Raw genomic sequence first — 27,443 nt, forward strand, 5'->3', positions numbered from 1 at the left:
AGTCATTGGTGTGTACTAATTGGTCTTTATCAGTTTAAATCAATACTTTTATCATTTGAATCACAATTTAAATCGGTTTGATTGTTACATGTTAAAAATTGAAACATTGTTTAAAATTGAAAAGTAGAGGAAGCATTCAATAAAACAACCCAGAATAATTATAATTTTCTTTTTCCTCATTTATAAGTGACTTTCTTTACTAAATCTTCATTTATAATAAAACATTGAACATTTAAAACCACACTTCAATGTGATTTTATTTTGTGTCAGTCAATTTTATTTGTCAAAGTCGAAATAGTTTAAATCTGATTTTTGTTTCACTTAACACACAGGTATTAAAGGTAAGTTCATCAATTTAATGTAACTAATTTGCCTTTTTTTTTTTATATATATATTATGGAATTTTCTACAAATTGATATTGTAAAATATCAGTTGTGAGCCATTATGTGACCCATTTTGGCGAGTGAGCTAGCACAGCGAAGAAGCATAAAAGCTTCACAACTCAAAGCTGTGATGACTGAGCAGGGTGATATAGGCGCAGGAAGGTCAAGACACAAATCTTTTTATCGTGCATATACATTGTGTTCATTTTATTATCCTTTTTCTCAAAATTTGGTATGGAGATCAAGATTTGACATTTATTGATAATAAAAACTGGACTTTGTGTAATGCTTTTAATTTTCTACTTCTACTTTCAGACAAATATGATATTTTTTCAAAGTTTGACACAGTGTAGTTAGTAAAGTCAGAAAGAGCGTGAGTTGAATAAGAATAATTAATACAATTAAATTTGGAAAAAAAAACTCGATAGAAATTTCAAATATGGGTTGTTCTATGAAAAATAATCCCACAGCAGACTGATGTTGATATCTTTACAATACTACTAAAGGAAGAGACCAATTTCATTGAATTCTCTTCTGAAACCATATAAAGTCGGAAATATTTGTGATATCACATATAAATGTAGTGTTTTGTACTTCCTAAATTTGTCTTTGAAACAATCTTTTTTTTCACAGAAAACACCAATTTTTGAGAGTATACATGGTATAACCAAATTCTAACTTTGTCTTTTATGCTTTCCAGCATGTTCAGTTTGGAAAAATTGTTTCAATACTTGTCCAATTGAACTGGCATCTTTAATAATAGTACCTTTAAAACTAGAGACTTATTTTATACCATCGTCATAACTAAAAACAAAATTACACTTTTCATTCTCATTTGATATCAAAATACAATTGAACTAGATGCTCTAAAGAGCCTGTGTCGCTCCCCTTAGTCTATGTGCATATTCAAAAAAAGAAACTCCAACATTGTAGACCAAAATAAAACGCTCAAAATACTAAAGAGGGTCAAACAATTCATTTTTAAATTAAAGGCAACTTATAAAGAGTGACAGCCGATCTAATCATTTTATATCAGCAATCTACTTTACTTGTTAGTAAATCTTGCCTTGCTAATCCTTTTTTTGATTTGAAGTGTCTTTTTATCTATTTTAATTTTCATCATTGTAGGTGAAACGTAAAAAAATGGTAAAAAAAAATCGTCAATAAAGGAGAACAATTCCATGAAGAATATTTAGTGAACAAACTTTTGTTAGTCTTGTAGTCTTGTATTATTTTAATTTTAGTTTCTTGTGTACAATTTGGAAATTAGTATGGCGTTCATTATCACTGAACTAGTATATATTTGTTTAGGGCCAGCTGAAGGACGCCTCCGGGTGCGGGAATTTTTCACTACATTGAAGACCTGTTGGTGACCTTCTGCTGTTGTTTATTTCTATGGTCGGGTTGTTGTCTCTTTGGCACATTCCCCATTTCCATTCTCAATTTTAATAATACTTATGACTACTTCAAATTGCCAAAAGAGAATTAATGAATATAAAAAAAGCAATATAATATGATTGCCAATAAAATGAATATAGCTACAAGAGACCAACTAACATGGATATCAGCAGCTGAAGATACAGTATGGCCTTCAACATGAGCATACAATACACTTTTGAAAGGCTTTGACATAACCAAATGTGAAACAATTCAAATGAGAATAGCAATGAATGAGAGTCTGGATGGGGGTCTGTTATTCTGTAAACATTTAATTTTCACCCCTTTTTTCGCTTATCTTCAAAAAATTAAAGTGGAGTTAAAGTCATATAGGATTGTAAGTATGTTTTATTTTATCACCTTTTTTCATTATGTCTATTACCCCTTTTTTCTTTAATCTTAAAAAAAATAACCCCTTTTTTTCTCTAATCTTCATTTTTTTTGCCCGTTCTCTAATCTTCATTTTTTAAGGGCATTATTCTTTAATCATTTAACCCCATCCAAACCCTCATGAATAGCCCTGATTCATGACATTTAAACAAGAGAAAAACAACTACAACATTTAACCACAACCACAAATGACTGTAAACAGGCTCATAAAGTGATATATTAATTATATTTGCTTAAGCTGAGACTCCCAATAATCTGGGACAGTAGTGAAACAGCAAAACATAAGAACAAACTGTAAAAAATAGATAGTAAAAGCTTGGTTCATCAGATTATGGCTCAAAGCACAAGTAAAAGGGAAAATAGACACAATTTAAGTACCCGGTACAGATTTAAGTTGCTCAAATTATAGACATTTTTTCTAAAAGAAATTAGGATGAACACCAATTTAAATCTAGGGTCCCTTCAAAATTGCATTTTATTTAAATGATGTTTACATATTTTTTAGGATTCAATTCTTTATTTACACTCAGATACAAAATATGTGTTGACATGAGGACCTAAATGTTAAAAAAATAAGTGTAACTACACAAATTTTGTTATCACTGTGGAAATAAGTCAAACATTAAAAAAAATGCACATGACATAAAATGGGTGTCTTAATCTTCACACAAACAGTTTATTTTGACATTTCTGTATTATATAATAATTCATTTTTGTACAAAAAGGTAAAAAAAAGCTGTAGGCCAGGAAAAATTGATAGTGGTAATAAATCGTCAACCAAAGGATTAATAAATCATATTCTATTATCACTCTTTGTAATGCAAGCAATTGACTTCTGGTTTGAAAGTGTAAATATCACTTTACAATTGTCATGTGTTAATACATGTAAATGACAGGGACATTGATTTTCATTACGCATTTATATTCAAAATAATTGCTTTCTTATAAACACTGAGGTTAATTAAAACCTACCATTATTCAAATATTGAATGATTGTTTCTTCCTTTTGTTGTCATCATATTTATTGTGTTGATGTTAAATGGAATATTAATTCAGGAGTTTATGTGATACTTAAAAAAAGGAGTAGATTTGATATAAAAGATATACATATTGGAGATTATCGCAGTTTTAATCGATATCTGATACAAGGAGTAAATTCATTTTTGGTAAGCTTTTTTTTGTACCATTATTAAATTTTTAATACTAGTATATGTTATGTCGTTGTTCTCCTCTTATATTTAATGCGTTTCCCTCGGTTTTAGTTTGTTATCCCGATTTTGTTTTTTGTCCATGGATTTATGAGTTTTGAACAGCGGTATACTACTGTTGCCTTTATATAAAAAGAATTGTCAAAATAATAAGTCCATTCAGATATATTGACAGAAATGTCATCAGAAATCAAAAATTTTACACTAATAATTCATCAAAACATATAAAAAAAATTTGAATTGCAGATACAAAATGTAAGTGTACCAATTATAATGTTCAGTGACAAATATTACAGGTTTCCATTTATAGAACTATAGTGTTTTATCTCTCTCATAATTCAAATTGAGACATGCATTGTTATCAATATGATGCAGAGAGTAGAAGGAAATTTAAACAATGTTTTAGTATTACTTTTGTGGGTACAAGTGAGAATAAATTTATAAATGTACACCTTGCATGTTAAATGTATGTCAGTTTAAAGGAGACCCAGTACTAATGTTTTTCTTTCAAACTGTTTCATATTTTGTCACAGGACAACCTTTTATAGGAGTTTATAACTCATTTTCTAGGCTTTTTGTGACTTTACCTTAATAGTTATTCACAATGCCTTGGTCTTTGTCTTTGGTACCAATGTTTGGTTGAAAAGAAAGGTATAACTTTTTAAGCATTATGCCTTTTGTTTACAACAACAACTTCCCATAACACACTCATACACATCTGCCAACACTCCCACCAAGTCACACATTAACACAATTTGCTTCATTGAAAAAAAAAAAAAAATTCTTTATCTTTATTATTTACTTTATTACATATTCTGATATTAATAAACACTGGGAAGCAGATTGAGTGTGATTGAAAAAAGTGCCAAAAGTGCCAAAAGAGCCAAAAGAGCCAAAAGTGCCAGTTATACCAGTAAAAAAGTGCCAAAAGTGCCCGTTATACCAGTAAAAAAATGTCATGTGTTGATATTATAATAAGTGTTCATAAACTGAAGAGGTGTTGCCAAATAAATTTTGATAGAAAAATGAAATCTTCTACCTTTTTTTGGCAAATACACCAAAGAAATTATGGTGTGATTTGATACAGATATTGTATTGTTTTGCTTTGATTTCAAAAGCTTAGCATCTAGCCTTAAGATCATGCAATCTTTATTTTTAGGTATGATCTGATGATACTCAGACAAAGCCTAAAATCATCAATCAAATTACTGGATTTGGTGTTTAGGTGTCAGACCACCTGACCCCTGTGAGATGATAATGAATAATTCATGAATATGCATGAACATTTCATGAACTGTTCATGAACAGATTTCATGAACAGTTCATCATATCTTCATGAACATTTGATGAGCAATTCATGAACTGAAAATCGACAGTAATGTTCATGAACTTTAATGTTCATGAACAATTCATGAACAAGAAAGGTTCATGAGCATTTAAATGTTCATGAACAACAATGATCATGAACCCTTTCTTGTTCATGAATTGTTCATGAACTTTGTTCATAAATTGTTCATGAACATTGAAGTTCATGAACACTTAAATGTTCATGAACCTTTCTTGTTCATGAATTGTTCCAGTAGATTCCACTGGAATTATCACTGGTAAATCCACAAACTGATTAACTAATATAAAAATTATGTGTGATATATAAACTTCTCTTCCTTTCTGTAATTCAAAACTTGCTGTCTCTGTATTTCCAACAATAATTGCTGAATAAAGGTATAATAAAATGGAGTCTGCATAAAATCTGTTTCATATCATTGCTGGCAGCTCATATTTAATCCCCTAAAAGTACAAAAATATCCACAAAGAATCAATTGTTCAAGAGGTAATGATTGTATGAAGCAATACATTCAATAGAAACAGCATTATGCATCTTAAATTGCATTGGAAGTTAAAGTTCAACTCAAATTTATCATTCTTCATTAATTTATTGTCTGCCTAAACTTTCTGATGTTTTGCTCAGATTAAAATCCTAAATGTTTTATATTGCCTCAACAAATTGTATTTCATAATCATTATATGTTAAATCAAATACTTATCTGAAAACATCTGCGTTTGGATTCTCCATTTTTGTTATCCAGCGTAATCATATGACGTCATTTTTGCAAGTGCGTTTAAGTCAAGGTGTCAATCTCGTCCCATATAATATCGGCCCGAAGTTGATTCGTCCCTGTTATGGTATTTCAGTGAACTTCTCAAAATCGGTCGACCGTTGGACTACGGAAACAGCCGATTTGCGGGGTTTGCCGGTTTGTAGAAATTTAAAATCACAAGAGTTACTTCCCCTTAATATGGGTGTTTGAAAATGTTTTGAAAATGTATTTCACTTTTATTAAAATATACGTTTTCCTTTTAAAATTTTAGTTTTGTATATAATATCTATCTTAAAATACAGCTACAACTTCTATTTCATCTTATTTTATTTTTTTATTTTGCAGGAATAAAAAAATAAAAACACCATACATTTATGATATTTCACGAATAATTATGTAAAATGTTCTACTCTAAACGGTCGAAACGGTACCTATGATACTCATTTATACGTGTGATGTGAGTTATAAATGTTACACCTAGTGATTCATCAAAACTTCATGAACATTCATAAATACTTTTAATGAACATTTCATGAATTTTTATGAGCAGCTAGTGATTCATCAAAACTTCATGAACATTCATAAATACTTTTAATGAACATTACATGAATTTTTATGAGCAGCTAGTGATTCATCAAAACTTCATGAACATTCATAAAATACTTTTAATGAACAGTTCATGAATTAGATTCATGAACCTTCATTTATGAATTATTTATGAATTTTCATGTACCATTCATGAACATTCACGAACCATTCATGATAGTTCATGAAGTCATGAATTTCTTCTCGCCGGGGCAATTACTCCCTCCAATTTAGAACGCATGTAAAAGTAGCCCTACTCTGACACAAAATAGTGCTTTTGATGTCCTTGTTTACTTAAACTAACCAACAATTTTGCAGAAATGAAACGTTTGGTGAAAGAGAAATATATCTAGATCATTTTCAATGAGCCAAAATTTACTTGTCTATGAGTTTGCATTAAAAAATTGAGGATTAATGCGCTCCATAGTATACTAATTTTAGATTTCCAGAAAACCAGGTTTTTGTTTTGGAGTACCTCTGTTTGATGGTCAGTTATTTTGTTAGAAGGCTTTAAAGGTATGGTGAAAATTGGCATGTAGAAAGCTGATACATGTAAAATTAAGGATATACCTGGTTTCTATGAAGTTAAACTTAAGGTAAAATATTTAGAAAGCTGTGAAAATTGCAAAATTTGGTTGAACAGATAGGGATTTTTAATTGGTGGTCTGACACCTTTAACTAGCAGAAAATTTGTACTCTGAGTACTGTCTTTAAGTTTTATAACTGAAAGCTTTGTCCTATAATGCTGTCATAAAAACATTGAGAACTATTATCATTCTCAAACTTAGAAATCAAGCAATGAAATTACTGAATTTGGTGATGTTTCCAGTACAACTTTTGTATTCCTAAGTACTGTGTAAGGCCCTGAGATGTTCTTAAGACTTAAGGACTGCTTATAAGTCCATAAAATCTTTATATGCCTGTATATTTTAGACAATGTCAAAGACACTCTCATCTAAACCCCCTCTCATGTAAACCCCCTCCTCTTTGATTGATCCTAATAATTGCTCATTTAAGTTTTATGAATTTTCCATGATAATGATTATTAACTGATAACATTGTAATTTCCGTTCTCTCAAGAGTAATTGATTTCTTAGAATTTTATGCTAAATTAAAGTCTTTATTATTTCAGTATCTTAATTTGTTCTTGTCTGTCAAGGACCTTATGAATAGAATCTATACAGTTATAAATTTTTCACATTTATCCTTTTTTCACTTTATTCCAGTTATTAATTGAAACTTGTAAGGAGGGAACTGATAGATTATAAGGCAGATAGTGTGTGTGTGTGTGTGGGGGGGGGGGGGGGGGGGAGGGGGGGTATATCTGTTTACCAGGGGGGACTTTAGATCAGTGAGAAATAAAAAATCAAATTTATATTAGTTACTTTAGATGATAAAATAGAGGCCAAGTTTAAATTGACAGTTTTTACTTTAGCATTCAGGATTTATGGTCCTTTATTAAATGAAAAAAATGTGCTTATTCGGTTTGAGCCAAGGCTCAGTGTTGAAGACCTAATACTTTGACCTATAATGGTTTACTTTTATAAATATTTACTTAGATGGAGAGTTGTCTGACTCTCATTGGCACTCATACCACATCTTCTTATATCTATTATAAAAAAAACTTGAGAAGGGATACTTGATATCAGCTGAGATCATATAAAAGATTTATATTAACAGACACTCAGTACATTTTTTTTTTATCAAATTTACCAACTGTGCTAATTTCCGGTAATATAAAAATATAAGAAACATTTTTATCAGTTAGGATGAGTAATAAGGAAGATAGATATATATATTTATCTCAAGATAATCAATGTATATTATATTCTTTCTTCGATACTATTTTGTATCTAAAAAAGCTTTAAGATCCTACGGTGCATCATATCTTTAAGCAATACTATCATACATAAATCATACATGTTGTTTAATTGTATATTTTTCTTGTTATATTTGGCAAACATATAGGTGTTTTTTTTTCTCATTGACAGATTTTCAATATACAAGTCATGTTTTGTATAGAAAAACATAGAAAAGCATTAAACATTAAGGGATTTGACCTTTCAAGGTAAACATTGTATGAAATATTGACTAATGTGTTTTCATGAATTAAATCAAATTTAAATTTATTTTCAATGTTACTGTAGATTTGTAAGTTTTATAAGGATCATTCTTTTATATTTTCAGAGTGATGTTCTATAAAATCACCATGAGAAAAATGGGATGCTGAAATATTGACTCGAATATTGAAGATTGGAATTTTTTACTTTAAAATATACAGGTACAGATAAATTAAGGTTTTAACATACAAGCTTCCATAAGTTATTTCAAAGTGTAGAGATTTAGTTTTTCCTGGTTGAAGTGCAATGAAATAAAAAAAAAAACTAACATTAAAAGTGATTATCTCCCTTTGAAATGAAAATTAAGATGTATGTATTTTTGTTTAGTACAGAATAGACATATTTAGCTAAGCCAATTTTGGAGGTTAAATTAAAAATAATTGATTCACTTTTAAGTTTAATCAATTGAAACAAAAATCATTACATTTAGGGTAGCCATTAGGTTAAAATGTTTCGAAACTATTTATAACAAATACTGTCAAAAGTCCTTCAGACCACAAAGTGTGAGGAAATGTTCCTGACCCACGTCATCAAAATATGATAAAGCTCACCAAACGCCTTCCGGCACCGAGCCGACTGTGCGAGGGCTGTATAGCCAGTCAAGGTCGTTAAACACTTCCATATATATATATATATATATATATATGAAATGAACTTTTTGGTCCTTGAGAAAGTGCCTGGCAAATTATTTTTTGGAAGTTTTTATTTTGACCAATTGATTGTATCAATTTCAGACTGAAATATTATGGACTCTAACAGTGGAATTGAGGCCAGTGACATGCTTGCAGAAGCATTAAAACAACTGGACAATGTTTTAGCAAGTAAGCTTTTTTTGTACAAACCAAATTACAGAGACAAGTGTAAAATTTGTCAATGTATTAAATCAAATCAATGATAAATCAAGGTTTTTACAACCAACAAACACCTTCTACTTCTTCAAACAGACAAACAGTCACACCATCTCAAATGCCATGGGAGATAACTCCTTTAACCAAGAGGACCTGATTTACCATCAGATGAACATTAATTTTCAGTTTCTGTTGAATGTTTTTATTGATACATTTGTACAGTCTTCAACCTATTCTCAAAATATATTATATCTAAAGATTTTGTAAATACCCCCTACCCCTGGATTTATATTATCAAACTACATTTAACATGTTTATAACACACATTTAACATGTTACAAAAAACAAAAATGTATCATTATCCCGCTGCAAATGTTTGCACCTGTCCTAAGTCAGGAATCTGATGTACAGTAGTTGTCGTTTGTTTATGTAATTTATACGTGTTTCTAGCTTCTCGTTTTTTATATAGATTAGACCGTTGGTTTTCCCGTTTGAATGATTTTACACTAGTAATTTTGGGGCCCTTAATTTATAGCCTGTTGTTGGGTGTGAGCCAATGCTCCATGTTGAAGGCCGTACATTGACCTATAATGGTTTACTTTTATAAATTGTTATTTGGATGGAGAGTTGTCTCATTTGCACTCACACCACATCTTCCTATATCCATTAAATCAATTGGTCTCTGAAGATTTTATATTTATCTAATAGACACCAAATTTGAACCACCCAATGGTAAAGCGGAACTGAGTAGAAGAAAGACCCCAAGACGACATTCACATCAGGCCAGAATTGTCAAACTGATGGAGGATTTAAAGAATTTCTTGGAGACCTGCGATGAAAAAAGCAAGGTCATCACCATGGTTCCCAATGAAGTTACATCCTATATAAGAAGATGGATGATTGGTGTTGAGGAGAATGCATCTCCAGTGAGTAAAGTAAATGTTGTATGAAATATCGAAACTACTGTGGATTCATTTATTTTCAAAGGTACTCATTTTAGTGGATTAAGAAAAAAAAATGAATTCTTTGTTGGTACTTCATTTCATGGTTTTCTACAAATGTCTCCATATAAGCCTTTAGAACATTTGTAATTTGTAGAAATTCTTGGTTATCCTGTACACACAAAACCCTAATAATTTGGTATCTTATGAATAATAATGAATCCACACTCCACAGTACTGTGATTTATCAAATATTTGCAATTTTTATGGCCCCGCAACGAAGTTGTCGGTGCCATATAGTTTTACCCTTGTCCGTAATTCCGAAATTCCGATATTCTGTTATTTTGAAATTCCGTAATTCCGTCATTCCGCAACAAACCATTATACAAAGTTTTTTTCAAATGCCTTCAGATATTGGGCTGACTTTTGGTATGTGAGTTAACCATAACGAGATACAGATCAAGTTAAAGTTTCGTTCCGCTCCACTAATTTTTGCTGAAATTACGGGCTTTGGACTTGGAGAAATTGTTTTAAAACACAGTTATACAGACTTTTTTTCTAAACGCCTTCAGATATTTGGCTGATTTCTGGTATTTGAGTTAACCATAATGAGTTACAGATTAAAGTTAAGTTTCATTCCGCTCCACTAATTTTTGCTGAAATTACTTGGAGAAATTGTTATAAAACACAGTTATACAGACTTTTTTTCTAAACACCGTCAGATATTTGGCTGATTTCTGGTATGTGAGTTAACCATGATGAGTTACAGATCAAGTTGAAGTTTCGTTCCGCTCCACTAATTTTTGCTGAAATTACAGGCTTTGGACTTTGATAAATTATTGAAAATGACAGTTATACAGATTTTTTTTCTATAAGCCTCCAGATTTGTGAGACAACCATCATGTTTGTGTCCAAATGTGTTATTGAAATTGCAGATTTTTCAACTTTTTGGGACAGGGCCATTCGTGTCACTTTGACACTTCTAGTTTTATTATTGTTAAAATTGCAATGATATATATAAAGCCAACAAAAAAAACTTGCATTTAAATAACAGGTATGATAGCATTAATGTATGAAGAATTTGTTGGAAAGCACAAAAAATGATCTCACATTTTGGCCATCTTCAAACTTGCAATATAATAATGCAAAAATTTCTGAACTTAATGTATACATTGTTTTTACCGCCATGTAAGAGGCTATTTCAGTCTAATAAACCTGTCTTGTTGTATTGCTACATGCATGTACTAGACAGAATGTTAGAGGTGGGTGTTTAATCCAAGGCTATGTCAAACCAGAGACATGAAGTGACTGTTCTCTTAGAAAATGCCAGCTGTAGGAGTAGAAAGAGAGAATTTGTCAGCTTTGAATTCAAATATTAGATTCAGTATCGTACCTGCCTAAGACAAAAGGTCATGTTAAGTAATAGCCTCAGGTCACCAGGTCACTTCTGAGCAAATAAAACATTGACATAAAACAGTTTTAAACATTTTTAAAGGCTTTAGTTTCTCTTAAATAAGATATCAGGCTCTGAGGGTGCTGCCATACCCACTAAGATCCCTGGTCAGATTTCACCATGTTGGAGCCACAAATATAGAAATGGAAATGTATTCCCTCAGATGTTACCTTGGGAACTGACACTAAGACCCAGCTGTGTGTCTAGAAACATTTTAAACCTTTACATTTGATTTCCACCAGGTAATATTTTCCCCAATTCCACTTTTCTCTTCAATCTTGAGATTTGACATTATACCTGAAATACGAATGTACATACATACTTAAAATAAACTTAATACTGTAAGTGCAATTGTTTCGACAGATTGCAAACATTTGTATAAGATACCTTTTGATGTTGTGTTAATCTTTTTGACATTCTGACATTAATCTGATTATTAGTGCTGAAGATGTAGCCAAAAATAATAAAGCATGCTAGATTAATGGATTTATAAAACATATTTATGCTTAATGTAAAAATCATTAATTAAGTTGTATGATCTTTGATGGTTTATGCAGCTTGGATGAGGTTTTGTGGTTTGTGGTCATATCTTTGTGAAGGGCAGCTTCCTTTTCACAGTAGATGGTGTTATATAATTGGTGGTTTCTTAAATACATTTGTACAAAACAACTTTCTCATAACATAAATTATATAAAATTTCTGCAGGAGAAGCAAAAAAACACTTTCTTGTAAAAAATATTTTTCACCTGAAGACATAAATTTTAGATGGAAATTATTGGTAGAAAATTTGAAAGGTTTCATTCAAAATTGTATTAAGTAGACCTTGGCTAAGGTAGATAACTCTTGAAAATGTGTTTGTTTCAAGGTCAAGGTCAAATAGGTGAGACCATACTGTATACATGTCAACGTCAATGTAACTTTGTGATAAGGCATACTATCAGTAATTTTATTTTTTACAGTTGAAAATGGTTTTATATCTGGCTTTAATAGGAACTTATTTAAAAAATAACTGATCACTGACACAATATTTAGTATAAAAGATTGAGCATTCACCTAAATACATATCTTCAAGGTCAAGGTCATATGAATGAAACTTTTCTGTATATGCCAAGGTCAATGAAGCTTATGATAAGGCAGCAATATCTGTTATTTTATTTATGACAGTTGTATTGTTTTACATCTGCCTAGTGTCTATATCTTGTCAAGGTCATATTGATGAGACTTACTGTAATGTCAAGGTCAATATAGATGATGATAAGGCAGTTTATATCAGTAGTTGTATTTATGACAGAAGTATTGATTTACATCATAGTGTCTATATAAATATATCTTGTCAAAGTCATTTGGATGAGACTTACTGTAATGTCAAGGTCAATATAGGTTATGATAGGCAGTTTATATCAGTAGTTGTATTTATGATGTAGTATTGTTTTACATCTGCCTAGTGTCTTTATCATGTCAAGGTCAGGATGCTACTGCAGGAGGCAGGAAGTGATAATAAACAAATAAAATCATTTGTTATCTTAACCATAACCATTAATGAGCAAATAATATAAACATTTATATGAAGAAGATTATTCTGTTGAACTTCTGTGCCTTTTATTTATCAATAAACTTTTTAAAGCAAGGAAAAGTGTAATTAGATGTTGAATCTTTCTATGGTATAAAATGTGCTATTGTTATTGGAATTCAGATGCAAAGATTAGAAAAAAATCTATGAAATATTCATGAAATTATGGTTGAAACATTAACCAAGGTCGTTATTAGGAAATTAAAATATATTTCTCTGTTAAGAAATTATTTTCTAAAGTACAAAACATATATATAGCTTCTTTACAGTCTGAAGATGCTGTTATTTGCGACAAGATTGTCTTTCTTCATTGTTGTAAATCAGCAGTAGTGTCGTAATTACTAATTAACAATGATTGGTATACTACCTACCAACCTGTCAGCGATATATTAGTAAAACAGATTATACTTGCATTATATCTGTTGATAAAATACCCAAGAGAATGCAAATTTCGGCAGAATATTCCGTAAAAATACTTCTTTTGGATTTGGAATGAGATAGAAAATCACCCAGGTGAAAAAAATCCCAATTTAATATTCTTTAATGGGATACAAAGTTGAATAGATGGTGAACTTTTAGAACTTGAACGGAATGAAGTTATTTAAAAGTTAAATTCATATGGAGAGTCTTCATGAATAATACATGGATATTTTATGATAGGGGTTTATTATAGTGTAAACACCTGATGTACAGAAAGAATGTCATCTTAGACCTTAGTGATTATACAATCTGATAGTTCAGTGTTTATAGTAGTTAAATACAATCAGAAGTATCGCTTTCATGATTGTATGGAATAATCATTTTGTTGGATTTTACATGTGTTTTATTTGACTTGATTATTGTGATCATTATCATGATTGATTAGTTTACTTGATAATTTTTGAGATTTTTAACATTGACTTTGTGTTAACAACTATAAGTGTGAAAAAGATGTCCAAGTGATTCAAAACATTTAAACATAGTGATTAGAAAGATATTACAGGAAAACATAGAAATTGTTATTGAATAAATTTTAATTTTTTAATATATATTGAAAAAAAAATATTTTTCAATCAACTGGAATTTAATGATGTGATTTTTGTGTTTAATCATGATAATCAGAATTGAATATTGACTAATTGCTTATTTAGGATTTTACGGGTCATTGACCTCACATAGGAACATAGAATTTTTATGAAATATATCTTTCATCTTTGGAGGTTTCTTACTCTTCAATGTTAAAGAACCATGAGTGATGGCCTATGTCTAGTTTCCAATAATTAATGTGATTTCTAAGGAGGAAATAGCAGGTCAAACAGCCAAATGGAAAATGTAACAAATGTCCATCTGATCTAAGAGATTCTTAATATTCATTTAACTTAAGCCTGAAAAATAGGCTTACATAAAAATAGTGGAATTTATATTGATGATTTTGAGAAAAAAAAAGTAATTTGTGAAAATGAGAACAAAATTGTGCTATAGCTGTAGACTAATGAAATATTGATCTCGTAAAAAGTGAATTTAATGAATTAGACAAAAGGATGATAGACTAAAGTTTACTTATCATGCTTATTCTTGTTTGAAAAAGCTTTTAACAGTTCTAAGGAAAGAGGAGAAAAATGTAGTGATTTAATAAATTGGATGTAAGATATATATATTCTTATATTGAAAACCAAGGATAGCTAGGCTTTATATAGATATATATATATATGAATGTTCTTCTAAGATGAGGGCCCTCATGGGGTTTTTGATTATGTGATTACTTGGCCGTTTTTTTAATGATTATTTGATTATTAAGCCAAATATTTCATGATTATTTGATTACCTAGGACTGTATTTTTAGTTTATGATTATTTGATTACTAAAGATAAGCAAATATTTAATGATTATGTGATTATATTGGCAAAAAAATGGTGATTATGTGATTACTAGGACCCCCCCATGAGGGGCCTCTAAGATTGCATTGAAAGTTGAGACAAATAGAAGACGATTTTTTTTATCCATTAAGAAAGTGTCGACAGCTTGATTTACAGATTTCCAACAGCTTTTAAAGCATAAAAAAATGTGCACCAATTTTCTAATTAATATCAATGTTTTTTTAATTAATTAAATGGGAATTTAAAACTTGGATGTGTTTTTATTTAAGAGCTTGTAACTACTTTCTTTAAACATCAAAGGGGGGAAAACATGGATAAATTTAACCAAAGGGGGATTTTATGATTAAGTACAAAACAAAGAATTGTTACTGGTTGTTTTAGCGTAATTGTGTATCTATTTGACGTTCAGTGTTGTGGCTTTATAAAACGAAGGAATAAATTGAAAAAAATATTTTATTACCCCAGAACTGTGAAAGTGTTTTGGCATATAGTGGCTTTTGAAATGGATTAAAACATTGATTTGAATTTGAGTTAACAATGGATAGGAGGAAATCAGCTGCAGATTATGATGACTTTGTGAGACGTGTGTATTATCAGACTTTACCGGGACCCAGGAGGAGGAGTAGATATGTAAGTCATGTAAGTTTAACCTACAGAACTCAGAACATTACAGAACATTAGTATAAGGATTTGGTCATAAAGCTTTACTCAGTACTTTAAGAGTACAGCATCAAATCTAATATTTTGGTTTGTTAAATCCTGAGTATCATTACATTACTTGTACTCAATTTTTTTTAAACATAACAATACCTCCATGTATTCGGGAAAAAATAAGTGAAACAGCAAACCTGAGTCACAAAAAAAGGAGACAAATTGTGTCTATTCCAATTTATGTCATATGTATATGTTAGATTAAAACATGGTTCAAGTTTTGTACAAATTTAGACTTTTGTAGATCTGTGAATTACAATTTCCAAGACTTACCAATGGGGATATATAATTTTGAAAAAAGGAAAAGGAGGAGGTACGAAATAATTGTATTAGGATTGGGACTTGTAAAAAGTATATGAATTAACCATATATAATTATACACAAATGATTCTTTTTCATATAGTTTTACCCTTGTCCGATATTCCTAAATTGTTTAATTCTGTAATTCTGTAATTCCGAAATTCCGTCATTCCGTCATTCCGCAACAAACCATTATACAGAGTTTTTTTCTAAATGCTTTCAGGTATTGGGCTGATTTTTGGTATGTGAGTTACTCGTAATGAGTTACAGATCAAGTTTAAGTTTTGTTCCGCTCTGCTAATTTTTGCTGAAATTAAGGTTTTCAAACTTTGAAAATTGTTGAAAATCACAGTAATACAGACTTTTTATGCCCTACCTACGATAGTAGAAGGTAGTTTTTGATGAAGTTGAAGTCCAATCAACTTGAAACTTAGTACACTTGTTGCTAATGATATGATCTTTCTAATTTTAAAGCCAATTTAGGTTTTTTACCCCAATTTCATGGTCTAATGAACATAGAAAATTAAAGTGGGAGTTTCAGGTTAAAGTTTATGCTCAAGGTAGTTTTTGATGAAGTTTAAGTCCAAACAACTTGAAACTTAGTGCACATGTTCCCTATGGTATGATCTTTCTAATTTTAATGCCAAATTAGATTTTTTACCCAATTTCACGGTTCATTGAACATAGAAAATAATAGTGCGAGTGGGGCATCCGTGTACTTAGGACACATTCTTGTTTTCTAAATGCTTTCAGATATTTGGCAGATTTTTCAACTTTTTGAGACGGGCCCATTCGTGTCGCTTTGACACATCTAGTTTTTTATATAAGAAGGGGATTACATCAAAGCAATGTCAGGGGTGGGGCTTTTACAAAGTGTATGCATTAACCATATACATTTGTATGTCACTCTATAAGGGAGGCAACCCAACCCCTTTTTAATCTTCGTTTGAATCAAATAAGCTAAGATATAAACAAAGACAACTTAACTATTTAAAATGCTCACCTGAATTCAAATATGGTAGGTACAATTCCATTATGAGAGGTTAAAAGTTTTTGGAGAGAAATAAATATCAATCAAATATATTCATATGGGCAATGGAGGTTAATTTGACACAAAATATGTCCAGTCCTGGAAGATAAGAACTTATGTTTCCCTGGACTAAAGAGTAAAAAGTAAAAAACAAGTTGTTTTTTTTAGGTTACAATGGAATTCATATCGGAGTATATGTATAAACATTTTGTTATATTTTTCTATTATAACTTTTATATTAATCTTTCTGTGTTCATATGTTAGAAAGAACATTATTATGCCCAACAGTATCCAGTGGCGGATCCAGCCATATTAAAAAGGGGGGTTCCCAACACAGAGTAAAGGGGGGTTCCAACTATATGCTCACATTCAAATGCATTGATCGGCCAAAAAAAAGGGGGTTCCAACCCCTGGAACCCCCCCCCCTTGGATCCGCCACTGGTATCACTTATTAATTGTAGCAGGGATATATATAAATACACTTAATTTAGTAATGTGACATTATGAATAAGATTTACCCTAACCCCTGTAGAGGCATTGAGTTTTCTGGTCTATCCATTTTAGTCTGTCTGTTATCAGGTTAAAGTTTATAATTAGTTTTGAAATAATGAATCTCTACCACTAGCCAGGAAGTTGATGAGCATATAAACATGATAAACTAAAAAAAATAAGTATAGCTCTTCTCATTGTAAATGAGTTTAAAAAATATATGTCAAGTCTATGCTTTTCATCCAGATTTCATAAATCACTGACCAATGGAACTATGATAAGTTTTGAAATATCAGCAGGATATGGCTTTCTATTGACACTTGTTTTTGTTATTTTCTGTTGCTTCCTTTGTCAAAATTTTTTGTTTGTTTGAATTTTATTTAGCATTGAACTATATATATAGAGAATAAGATAATTCCATCTATTTTTAATTTATGAAACAAATAGTCCAATTATTTATAGAGCACACTTAATCTGTCATCATAGTCTAATGATAACATGATTTATAGCTGCTGATGAAGTTATGTATTCATTTGATGCATTTTGCAGTGAAAGCACTTCTGCAGGCATAATTGTTATTAGGCTTGTATACAATATATGATGTGTGCATTGATATATTTTTTGGTAAAGTTGAATTGTACTACAAATTGGATGTTGGACTATAGGGGTTTCAGACCAATGGGGTGTTGGGAGTTAGGGTGTTAGACCAATTTTGACTTTTAGGATGTCCAAAAATGAAGGCTGACCAACACTTTTATTTATTTTGCAGATTTTTGATATATTATCTTTTCCATTATATTGAGACTAAATGCTTTCGTATGCATAAAAATCTCTCAATAATAATAATCAAGTACTTTAACATGTTGATTTTATAAGTTTGCCTATAAACCCCTTTGCCCCCAATCCCACACAAAGTCATGATTGATGGTGACCACCATTCTTTGATGGCCCATAATGTTTAAATGATATCCCAAATTTTAATTTTCATGTAGAGAAATGGACTGGCATATGTAACTATGGTAAATTGAAATTTTTTAAATGAAAAAAAAATATTTGAAAGCAGTAAAATAACACCATTACATTTAGTGCTTGTTTGATATAATTATGTTGTATGTCTTACATTAAAGGTTTCCCAACATTGCAGCTAAAAAAAATAAAATTGAAATACCCAGGTAGACCAAATCATTTCTTTCTTTTGAAATCTCTGTTTTGTCTTATTGATTCTATAATAATTGATTCCCAATATAATTCCAACACTTAACTTACATTTTGTGAATTGCTTCAAGGGAATCTGAAACAATCCAATTAAATCATTTCATTTTTAAAAGAAACTGCATGCATTGTCTTGCTAAGCATTATCCTTGCTCACAAATGAAAGTATCAGGAAAAAATATGAAGTAGGTATCTCACAGACAGATCTGAAAAGCGCTTCACCATTAAATCTCCATCACTGCCAAATGTCATCCTGTTCAGTAATTTTTGAGGAAAGTGTGACGAAAAGTGAAGTTCATGCATTCAACATATGAAATATTTAAAGTACATGTATCAGCACACAGGAAGTGAATATCTGCCAGATCTTAAAAATGCTGATGCAATTACATCTCACCACCGTCAATCTACTGATATAGTATGTTCTGTTTAGCATTTACTGCTAAAATGTGTCACAGATGACAAATTTTAAATTCCCATATTGAAAAATTTAAAGTGCATGTATAATAGTTAAACATTAAGTAAATTTAGGTGTCTAACAGATCTGAAAAGTGCACACACATTATCACTACCTAGCTGCTGATCTAATAGGAAGTCATTCTGTTAAGCAGTACTTAAGAAATGTGTGAAGGACATAACTTTTGGATGAAAAGACAGACAGGCATGGTAAATGCTATAATTTAGCCCTTACTCATTGATTGGGGTGTAATAATAATAGTTTTATAGAGAAGTTCAGATATTATTGTACAATTTTGTAACAGCATACTTGTTTGTTATGTGTTAAAAATTGTTTAAAACATATCAAATATTTCTCTCTAGTAAATTTAACAAATTGAACAGGGGAGATAAATCAAGATTCTTCACCTTACATTGGGCCTCTTGTTGAAATGGTAAAACTACTTTATATACTGACATTTAACTAGATCAGTGGTGTTGATAATTGATCTATGAGTGTTTAATAGACTTGAGAGATTTGTATGGCTGATACTATTGTCCAGAATTTGACAAATCTATTATCACACCTTAATTATTAGCCTGAATAAATGAATACTTAGGATACATCATTTAATATGTATAATTGATGTCTGGATACTGAATCATTTCTGGCAAGATAAGTACTGGTATAGATTCTAGACGGCTGAGGAAATTACTACAATTTCTTTAGTAAGTTTGAAGGTAGACAACTTAGAAGTCTTCTCATATTAGTCGTCTGTATCCCGTTATATGTGATTTATGGGTAAATTATCAATAATTAAGATAAAATTAAAAGTAAATGAACAATAAGTCAAATGAAAGAGGAGACACACAATGGTATTTAGTTGTTTGTTTTTGAAACTGATATAATTTACATGGTAAACTGTTTCTTGATATCTATATAAAAATTAGAAGATGTGGTATGATTCCCAATGAGACAATGGATTTGATGTATGATAACTTTAATTAAAATTTAAAGAAATAGAAAAGATGTTTTAACAAAAACTATTTGTAGACAGCTCTCAAAAAAGTCATAACTGTAAAATTCATTTTATAGAAAATACCAGATGAGGGGAGATAACTCAAAATGTATTTTAGTTTTATGGATATGATTATCAATAAATGAAGAATAAATTCAATCTTGAATTGAGCAAATCATGAGCATATTTTTTTTTTAAATTTTAGTAGAAAGGAACATTTATATAGTGTCTTTATAAAGGAGTATGGGTTAAATTAATTGTTTTTATTTCTATAATGGATTCAGCTTTTTTTATATATAGTTAATCTTCATTTGTACTATGCTCGATATAGTCATCTTATAAGGTACAATACAACTATTTAGCCTGCATTAGTGCACAAAAATAACTATGACCTTATGTGAATCAGTTCTGATTTCAAAGATCTTCAAATGTAAACATTACTGTTGATGCTGGGTTTTCACACCTAAGAATGTATAGTACTTATATAGATTCTTACACTGCAACAAGTGTATTACGATATTTCTCCACTCGAGACAGTTAAATTTTATTATTTAAAGTGCGAGGCTTGCCGAGCCCTTTAAATAATAAAATTTAACTGTCGAGAGTGGAGAAATATCGTAATACACGAGTTATAGTGTCGGAATCTGTTTCTCTAATGCTTTTTTTCGTTCTTTTTCAAAGATTTTCAGAAAATTGTGCTCTTTATATGCGACGTCATCAGGCAAGGTCGCCTTTTTTCATGACGTCACAATAGGAAAATTGAGAAGAAAACAAAACATTTTGACGTCATAATCAAATTTCGACTAATCATTTGCCGAGAACAGATTTTTCACTAGTGAGGAGAAATATTTTTCTCACACCGGTCAGGAAATGTGAAAATAGCACAAAAATTAGAGAAATAATTATAAATATTTGATGAATAATAAAAAAAATCCAAATACCATATTATAATTAGTTACATTTAAAACATCTTTCAGGATAAGGCTTTTTATGTTTTAATATCATGAAATAAAAACAAGATGAAAAAATCTTTCAGCAATTGAATGAATAAAAGCAGACTGTCAGTCATTAAGTGCCAAACTGCCTAAGAATCAGGCAGTGCATGGTGAAAAAGGATAAACAAAAAACCCACTCAAGTTGACATTAATTTATATTCAAAATATATATAGCATTTGTTTTCTTTTCTTGTTCTAGTAATTCAAGATATAATTTTATTGAAATGCACTAGAAATTTACAATTAAGGGGGAGCTAACTCCACAAGTTGCTATCATTCTAACTAAAAGTTATTTAGATATTTCTCAAATTACTAGACTCACAGAAATGAACAACCAACCATTTCTAATTCAGGATGAGGGTAACTTCAATATAGGATATTGTTAGGTCAGTGTTTTTTTTTGCCATGATTTGATTTTTTTCAAAATTGCCTGATTCTTACAAGAGGGTGGTAAATGGGGGTACTGAAAACAGAAATGCACAAAAAGGTTGCAATAAAAATAAAAATAGGAAAAAGAAAGCAAAAGAAATAAAATCTTTACTGTTTAGGGAAAGAAATACCTGAGCATCTGCTACTTGCATCTGATTTGAAAAAAAATTATTCATAGAAATTGTATGATCATGAACTTTATTACATTCCATACATAAACAATCGAATTGCAAAAGTAGAATGGTAACAATATACATCAATTTTTATTAGATAACACCAAGTTTCAGAAGGTATCGTAACTTTTTTTTTTTCAAATGGGGGACACGCACAAGAAATTAGGACCACTAAACATGGAAAATGAATACGAAAAACAAGAAAAGACGTGAAATAAAAAGAACCACCCTTTTACAAAGACAGGCACTTAATGAAGATGACCTTGATCTACAAAAAGTGGTATCATTACCAAGGTATATAGGTTGTCCAGGGTATCCTACTAACATACATTTTGCATGTTCTGACGTAATATGTAAGTATAGATGAAACAGGTGTTTTAGCTGTGTGATATCAAAACAGGTAGAAACAATAACAATAAACATCTACATCTGTTCTTATGTTTTATCTTAGACCTAAGCCTATATAACGATCTTATTACTTTGAAGCTATTTTCAAAAGAAATCTTCATTACATATATACTCAAAGTCATACCCGTAGCCAGGGGGGGTTCGGGGGGTTCGGACGCCCCCCCACTTGAAATCAAATAAGCACTGTTAAAGTCAACATTTTGTTCAAATTGTGACTGTTAAAGTCGAGTTCATGAGTCCAACAAACCCCCCTTGGAAATTCTTGGCTACGGGCCTGAAAGTCATGATTTTAAAAAGTTAAATAATGAACACAAATATAGAGAGCAATTTATCCATAAAGGAGAGGGAGGTTTGAATTGAAAACTCTCTGAGGTCAGCTTTGCTTTGAGGAAATAATGTAGAACATGACTTTTTGTTTTCATATAAATCATTGCTCAAGTGCCATAGAATTGCTTATTTGGTTCAGAGATAGCCATTGGAACCTGAGCAGCCAACCAGTAATGCAAAGTTTTTGCCCTTATTAACATACCCTTTTCAATGCAAAACTTATCTATTTATCCTTCATATACATGACATTATTGCCATTGGACATTAAAGTAAACAACAAACAATCAGTCAATTCTTAAGGTGGTACCTAACACTACAGGGAGATAACTCTGTAAATTCAGCTAAACGTTTTAATTACGTTGTGTTGTTAAGGGAATATTAAGCTTTTCAATGATCAAAATAAGTGTTTGTCAAACTGCTATATAACCAGTGTATTTATTCTGATAAAACGGTTGGTTCAATTTTTTTGAAATTTTTATATTTTTGTCAAAGGGTCAAAGTAAATACTTTGTCAAAATTTTATGAAAATTAAACAAGCCAAATTAATTTTAGTGAAAGTGTTGGGTACCACCTTAAGAAGTAGTATCAACTTATTCCGATAACAGATTATTTCAGTTGATTATGAATAGTAAAATGTATTATACCCAGACATTTTAACTGATGGTGATAGTTGTAGAATATAGGAATATGGTATATAATATGTAATGACACGAATTATTATACACTTGCTTGACTATGAACACAGCAAAAGAAATAAGCACTATATGTAATATTGTGGCACTTTGTTGAAAGCTCAGCTGCAACCAAACTTTAAGTTTAGAGGAGTACTTTGACTACTAAAATGGATGATTAGATCAATTCTTGGTACTAAAAATTTAATTCCTTTAAAGAAATAAAACGTCCAAAATAGTTGGCAGTCAGAATATTTTTGCAAAGGAATGTCTGTCGCCATGATTTTTGTAAATCAGTTGCCAGAAATTCTGATCTCTAACACCAAAATTTCCAAATGATGAGTATATGAGGAAAGGGGAGATAATTATACCATATTATTTTAATCTGTTAATTGAATAAATATTTTTACAATTACTTATAACATGGAATTAATAAGACACAACAGTTATATTCTAAGTTATCACAGCTTAATCTCATTTTATTACCATCTGTTTGTTTTCCCTCAGTGTTTTCCCCACCTTTCATCAGATTTTGATTAAGATAATGAAATTGCTCATTTTCTGCACAAATACTTCAGAAATTGCTTCCAATATAAACAATGCAATGCAATTCTGAAAATTTATATTTTTAGGAAAAAATACTTAACATGCATATGATTTAGCATAGGTTGCCAAGATTTTTCTTTAGATTTTTTGGCTTTAGTTAAATTGCTTTGATAAAAAGGAAAGCATTTAATCTGTTTAATTGTTTCAACTGATTAATTCCTAAATGGTTCGCTAATCAAGGTCTATCAAAAGCAGACATGAATTCTGCATGTTATGATGTAAATCTTGTGGATTAGAATTTGGAAGTATCTCAGTTCTGACTATGCTGTGGGTTATGGATATCATTGAATGATAAGTCATCATATGGTTCAAAAGTTTGCTGGATATTGTTTTGAAAAATTCAGGAAAAAATTGTTGGATTTATAAATCTTATTATTTTTTACTAAAGTATCATATTTTACTTTGTGTCATTTTGCTTTGAGAGGATATTATAATTTAAGTCTGGATTTATTATTTGCAAAATCAGTTTAAGATATATTTTCACTGAATTATCAAAACCACTTTTTAAGCATAGCTGTTTGGCCTTATTCATTTAATTGTGTCTAACCCAAATGTGTAACTGTTACAAGTTCTTTAAGAAAACTTCATTTGGTTACATCTGTAGAAACCTGATGTAGAGTGTGAAGGAAACTAGTGTGAAGTGTGAAACAAGTGGTGTAAAGTGTTAAGAATTCATACTAGGAAAATCTGTTAATCAAAGAAAATAATACAGGACTGCTGTGAAATTGTTAACAAGGATAAAACATTTTTTTCATATCTAGATTTCAAATATTTATCATCATCTTGAAAGATATGAATCTTATGATAACTTAAAGAAATACTGATATCTAATTTTCTACATTTTTATATTTATTCATTTTTTTACACGTTTTTTCATGTAAAAAAAAGTTCAGTGATTATATGTGCTTTTCTCTGTATGTGTGCATTAATTAGAAGTTAAATTTGAAAGATAAAACAAGCATGAAAGTGGAAAATTTGGCTGCGACTCAATAATGGAACACTATCGTGGTTACATAACTTTCACAATTTTCTGCTCATTTCAACGTGATACGGATGTCATAAACCTAAATGATGTTCAGTCTGATTTAGATACCTTATCAGACACCCAAATTATGGATTATATTGGAGGATCTAATTCAAGGGAAATAACTCAGGATGTTCATACAATACAAGGAGCTGAAGGGGTATGCTGAATTTTGTTTGTTTACTTTATATTCTTAATAATTATAATTTATTAAATTTGTTATCGGTAAAAGTTGATTTATTGAAATAACGAAGCCATATTAAGGATAAAATTTTTGAGTTTAAAATATCAAGCCCATTAAATTGAGTTTTTGAGTGTATGTAAATAAAATGATAATCAGACAGCTATGCACCATGTATGCGAGTGCAAAGCTCTTGTTGTAAGTATGTGCAACCCTTGGTGTAAAAGGTTCAGTTAGTACATTGTTGATATGACTTACATACTTGCTTAAAGTTGTAGAAATCTAGGTGAGGTCATAACCCATTCTATTTTTTGAAATGATAAAACATATTCTAATGCATTTTTTATGTTACAATCTTTTTCATTGGCTAAAAGTTACGGTCAAATCCACAGTTGACCAGTCGTAACTAAGGAGGGAGCCACCATTTCCAATTCATTGGATCAACAAATGTCAAAAACTACAGTCTACAATATCATCAAAAATAAAACAACTTCTACCCAATAATCGCCATCGCCAGTAAAAATGCATTTGCAACTGTCAAATTGCCAATTGACGGTGTCAGCTCTTCAACTAAGTACTGTTATTCCTTAAATCTTTGGTTATTAATTTCCTTTTTTCCAAACCATTTAAAAACAGACGAGTGATATAACAGTGGAAAAATAACATTTCCTTCTCTTCATTATTCATGACAGATAAGTGACAATTTTAGCTCAATTTGTTAGGACTAAAGAAAGTAAAGTTTGTCTATAGATTTGCATTGGTGTACAAGTTGTTTCATACTAGTGGGAATTTTTGAACACCATATGTTGACCTTTAGATGTTTTCTAAATTTTGGGTCATTGGATATCTGATGCCTCAAAGTATATATCATGTCTCCTTTTGTTCATTAAGTTGCAAGCTATATAGTAGATCAGACATGTCCTGTCTGACCTTGTGGTCCTGAAAGTTTGGAGTATGATTGTTGTATCAGACTCAGAATTCATGTTGCAAGGTATATTAGACATGTCCTGTCTGACCTTGTGGTCCTGAAAGTTTGGAGTATGATTGTTGTATCAGACTCAGAATTCATGTTGCAAGGTATATTAGACATGTCCTGTCTGACCTTGTGGTCCTGAAAGTTTGGAGTATGATTGTTGTATCAGACTCAGAATTCATGTTGCAAGGTATATTAGACATGTCCTGTCTGACCTTGTGGTCCTGAAAGTTTGGAGTATGATTGTTGTATCAGACTCAGAATTCATGTTGCAAGGTATATTAGACATGTCCTGTCTGACCTTGTGGTCCTGAAAGTTTGGAGTATGATTGTTGTATCAGACTCAGAATTCATGTTGCAAGGTATATTAGACATGTCCTGTCTGACCTTGTGGTCCTGAAAGTTTGGAGTATGATTGTTGTATCAGACTCAGAATTCATGTTGCAAGGTATATTAGACATGTCCTGTCTGACCTTGTGGTCCTGAAAGTTTGGAGTATGATTGTTGTATCAGACTCAGAATTCATGCAATTAAATTTTGGACCCAAGTAATGAATAAAGTGTTATTACAGTATGCTAACGAAGGTGTGTATAATCTCAGAAGAGAATGTCCAACAGCATAGCGTATAGCGGGTTATTTTCGCCAGGTGTTAATATTCGCTTATTTTTTCTCGGATAGAAAATATGTTTCCCCAATTTGCAGCAACCGTTGTGAAGAAGAGTAGTTTACTTAATTATTAGTTATCAGGCTTCAATATAATAAGTTTCCTGAGAAGATAAAACATACTGGTAACTTCAAATTTTATTTTTGAACTTTAAACAAGCAAGATAACAACTTTTCACACAGAAATGTATGTAAAATGCAGAATAATTTACATTGAGTATACATTATTGTACTTTAATGTTAATACTGATATGTGAATTTGCAATAACATTAATGAAAAGCAAGACTGACAATAAACTGGTAATAGACACAGAATATTGGCAAAATATACATGCCTTTACATTCCATATTCATTATAAATAATATTATAAATAATGAATTATGAACATTAAACAGCATTTTTATTGGACTGAAGTTCTTCTAGAGTATTTCTTGTAGATTTAATATACATTTTTATAGTGTTTCATTATACATCAGTTCGTGATAATTAAATAAATAAGAGCATATTATGAAATTTTTTAAGAGAGCTCCTTCTGTCTGTCCTTTTGTCTGTTCTCTGTCTGGTTATCCATCTCTAATTTAATCAAAATTTCTAAGCTTCTGAATATAAGACAGATTTGATATTTGGTCAGGAATTTCATAATGTTGAGTTATATTATTATAAATGCATGGAATTTTCAGGTTTTATAAAGCTGCCGATTCTTCCTGTTTGAGTTACTTATAATATGTTAACTGTTAACTAAAAGGCTCCTATAGATCATTAAAAATATAAGTTAAGTTATAGTCCAAGTTTGTCTTATGTGAGGTGGGGTCAGAGGGGTCCTGATCCTGAAATTCCGGGCTTAAAAACATGAAATCCTGAGGTCCCAAATTTAAAGAAATTTAATTCCTGACATCCCGAAATTCAAA

The 27,443-nt window shown here is 30.6% G+C and overlaps 1 protein-coding gene across 11 annotated transcripts in view; it reads left to right on the top strand.

Annotated features, from left to right (window-relative positions):
* The first annotated feature begins 8,957 nt into the window (after positions 1-8,957).
* The window catches only part of LOC139481717 (liprin-beta-1-like), an 86,238-nt gene continuing 67,752 nt past the window's right edge, over positions 8,958-27,443 (top strand). For 7 of the 11 annotated variants that reach the window (XM_071265190.1, XM_071265187.1, XM_071265188.1 and 4 more), the window contains exons 1-2: positions 8,958-9,044; positions 9,780-9,997. In XM_071265190.1, coding sequence (XP_071121291.1) covers positions 8,969-9,044; positions 9,780-9,997 — 294 coding nt within the window. In that variant the 5' untranslated portion in view covers positions 8,958-8,968. Of the gene's footprint in view, positions 9,045-9,779; positions 9,998-15,382; positions 15,522-19,551; positions 19,795-23,891; positions 24,878-27,443 lie in introns of those variants that run through there. The other 4 variants (XM_071265193.1, XM_071265204.1, XM_071265194.1 and 1 more) reach the window with 4 other exon arrangements.

Source organism: Mytilus edulis, chromosome 7 (genome assembly GCF_963676685.1).
Source record: "Mytilus edulis chromosome 7, xbMytEdul2.2, whole genome shotgun sequence".
In the NCBI taxonomy this organism is placed as follows: Eukaryota; Metazoa; Mollusca; class Bivalvia; order Mytilida; family Mytilidae; genus Mytilus; species Mytilus edulis.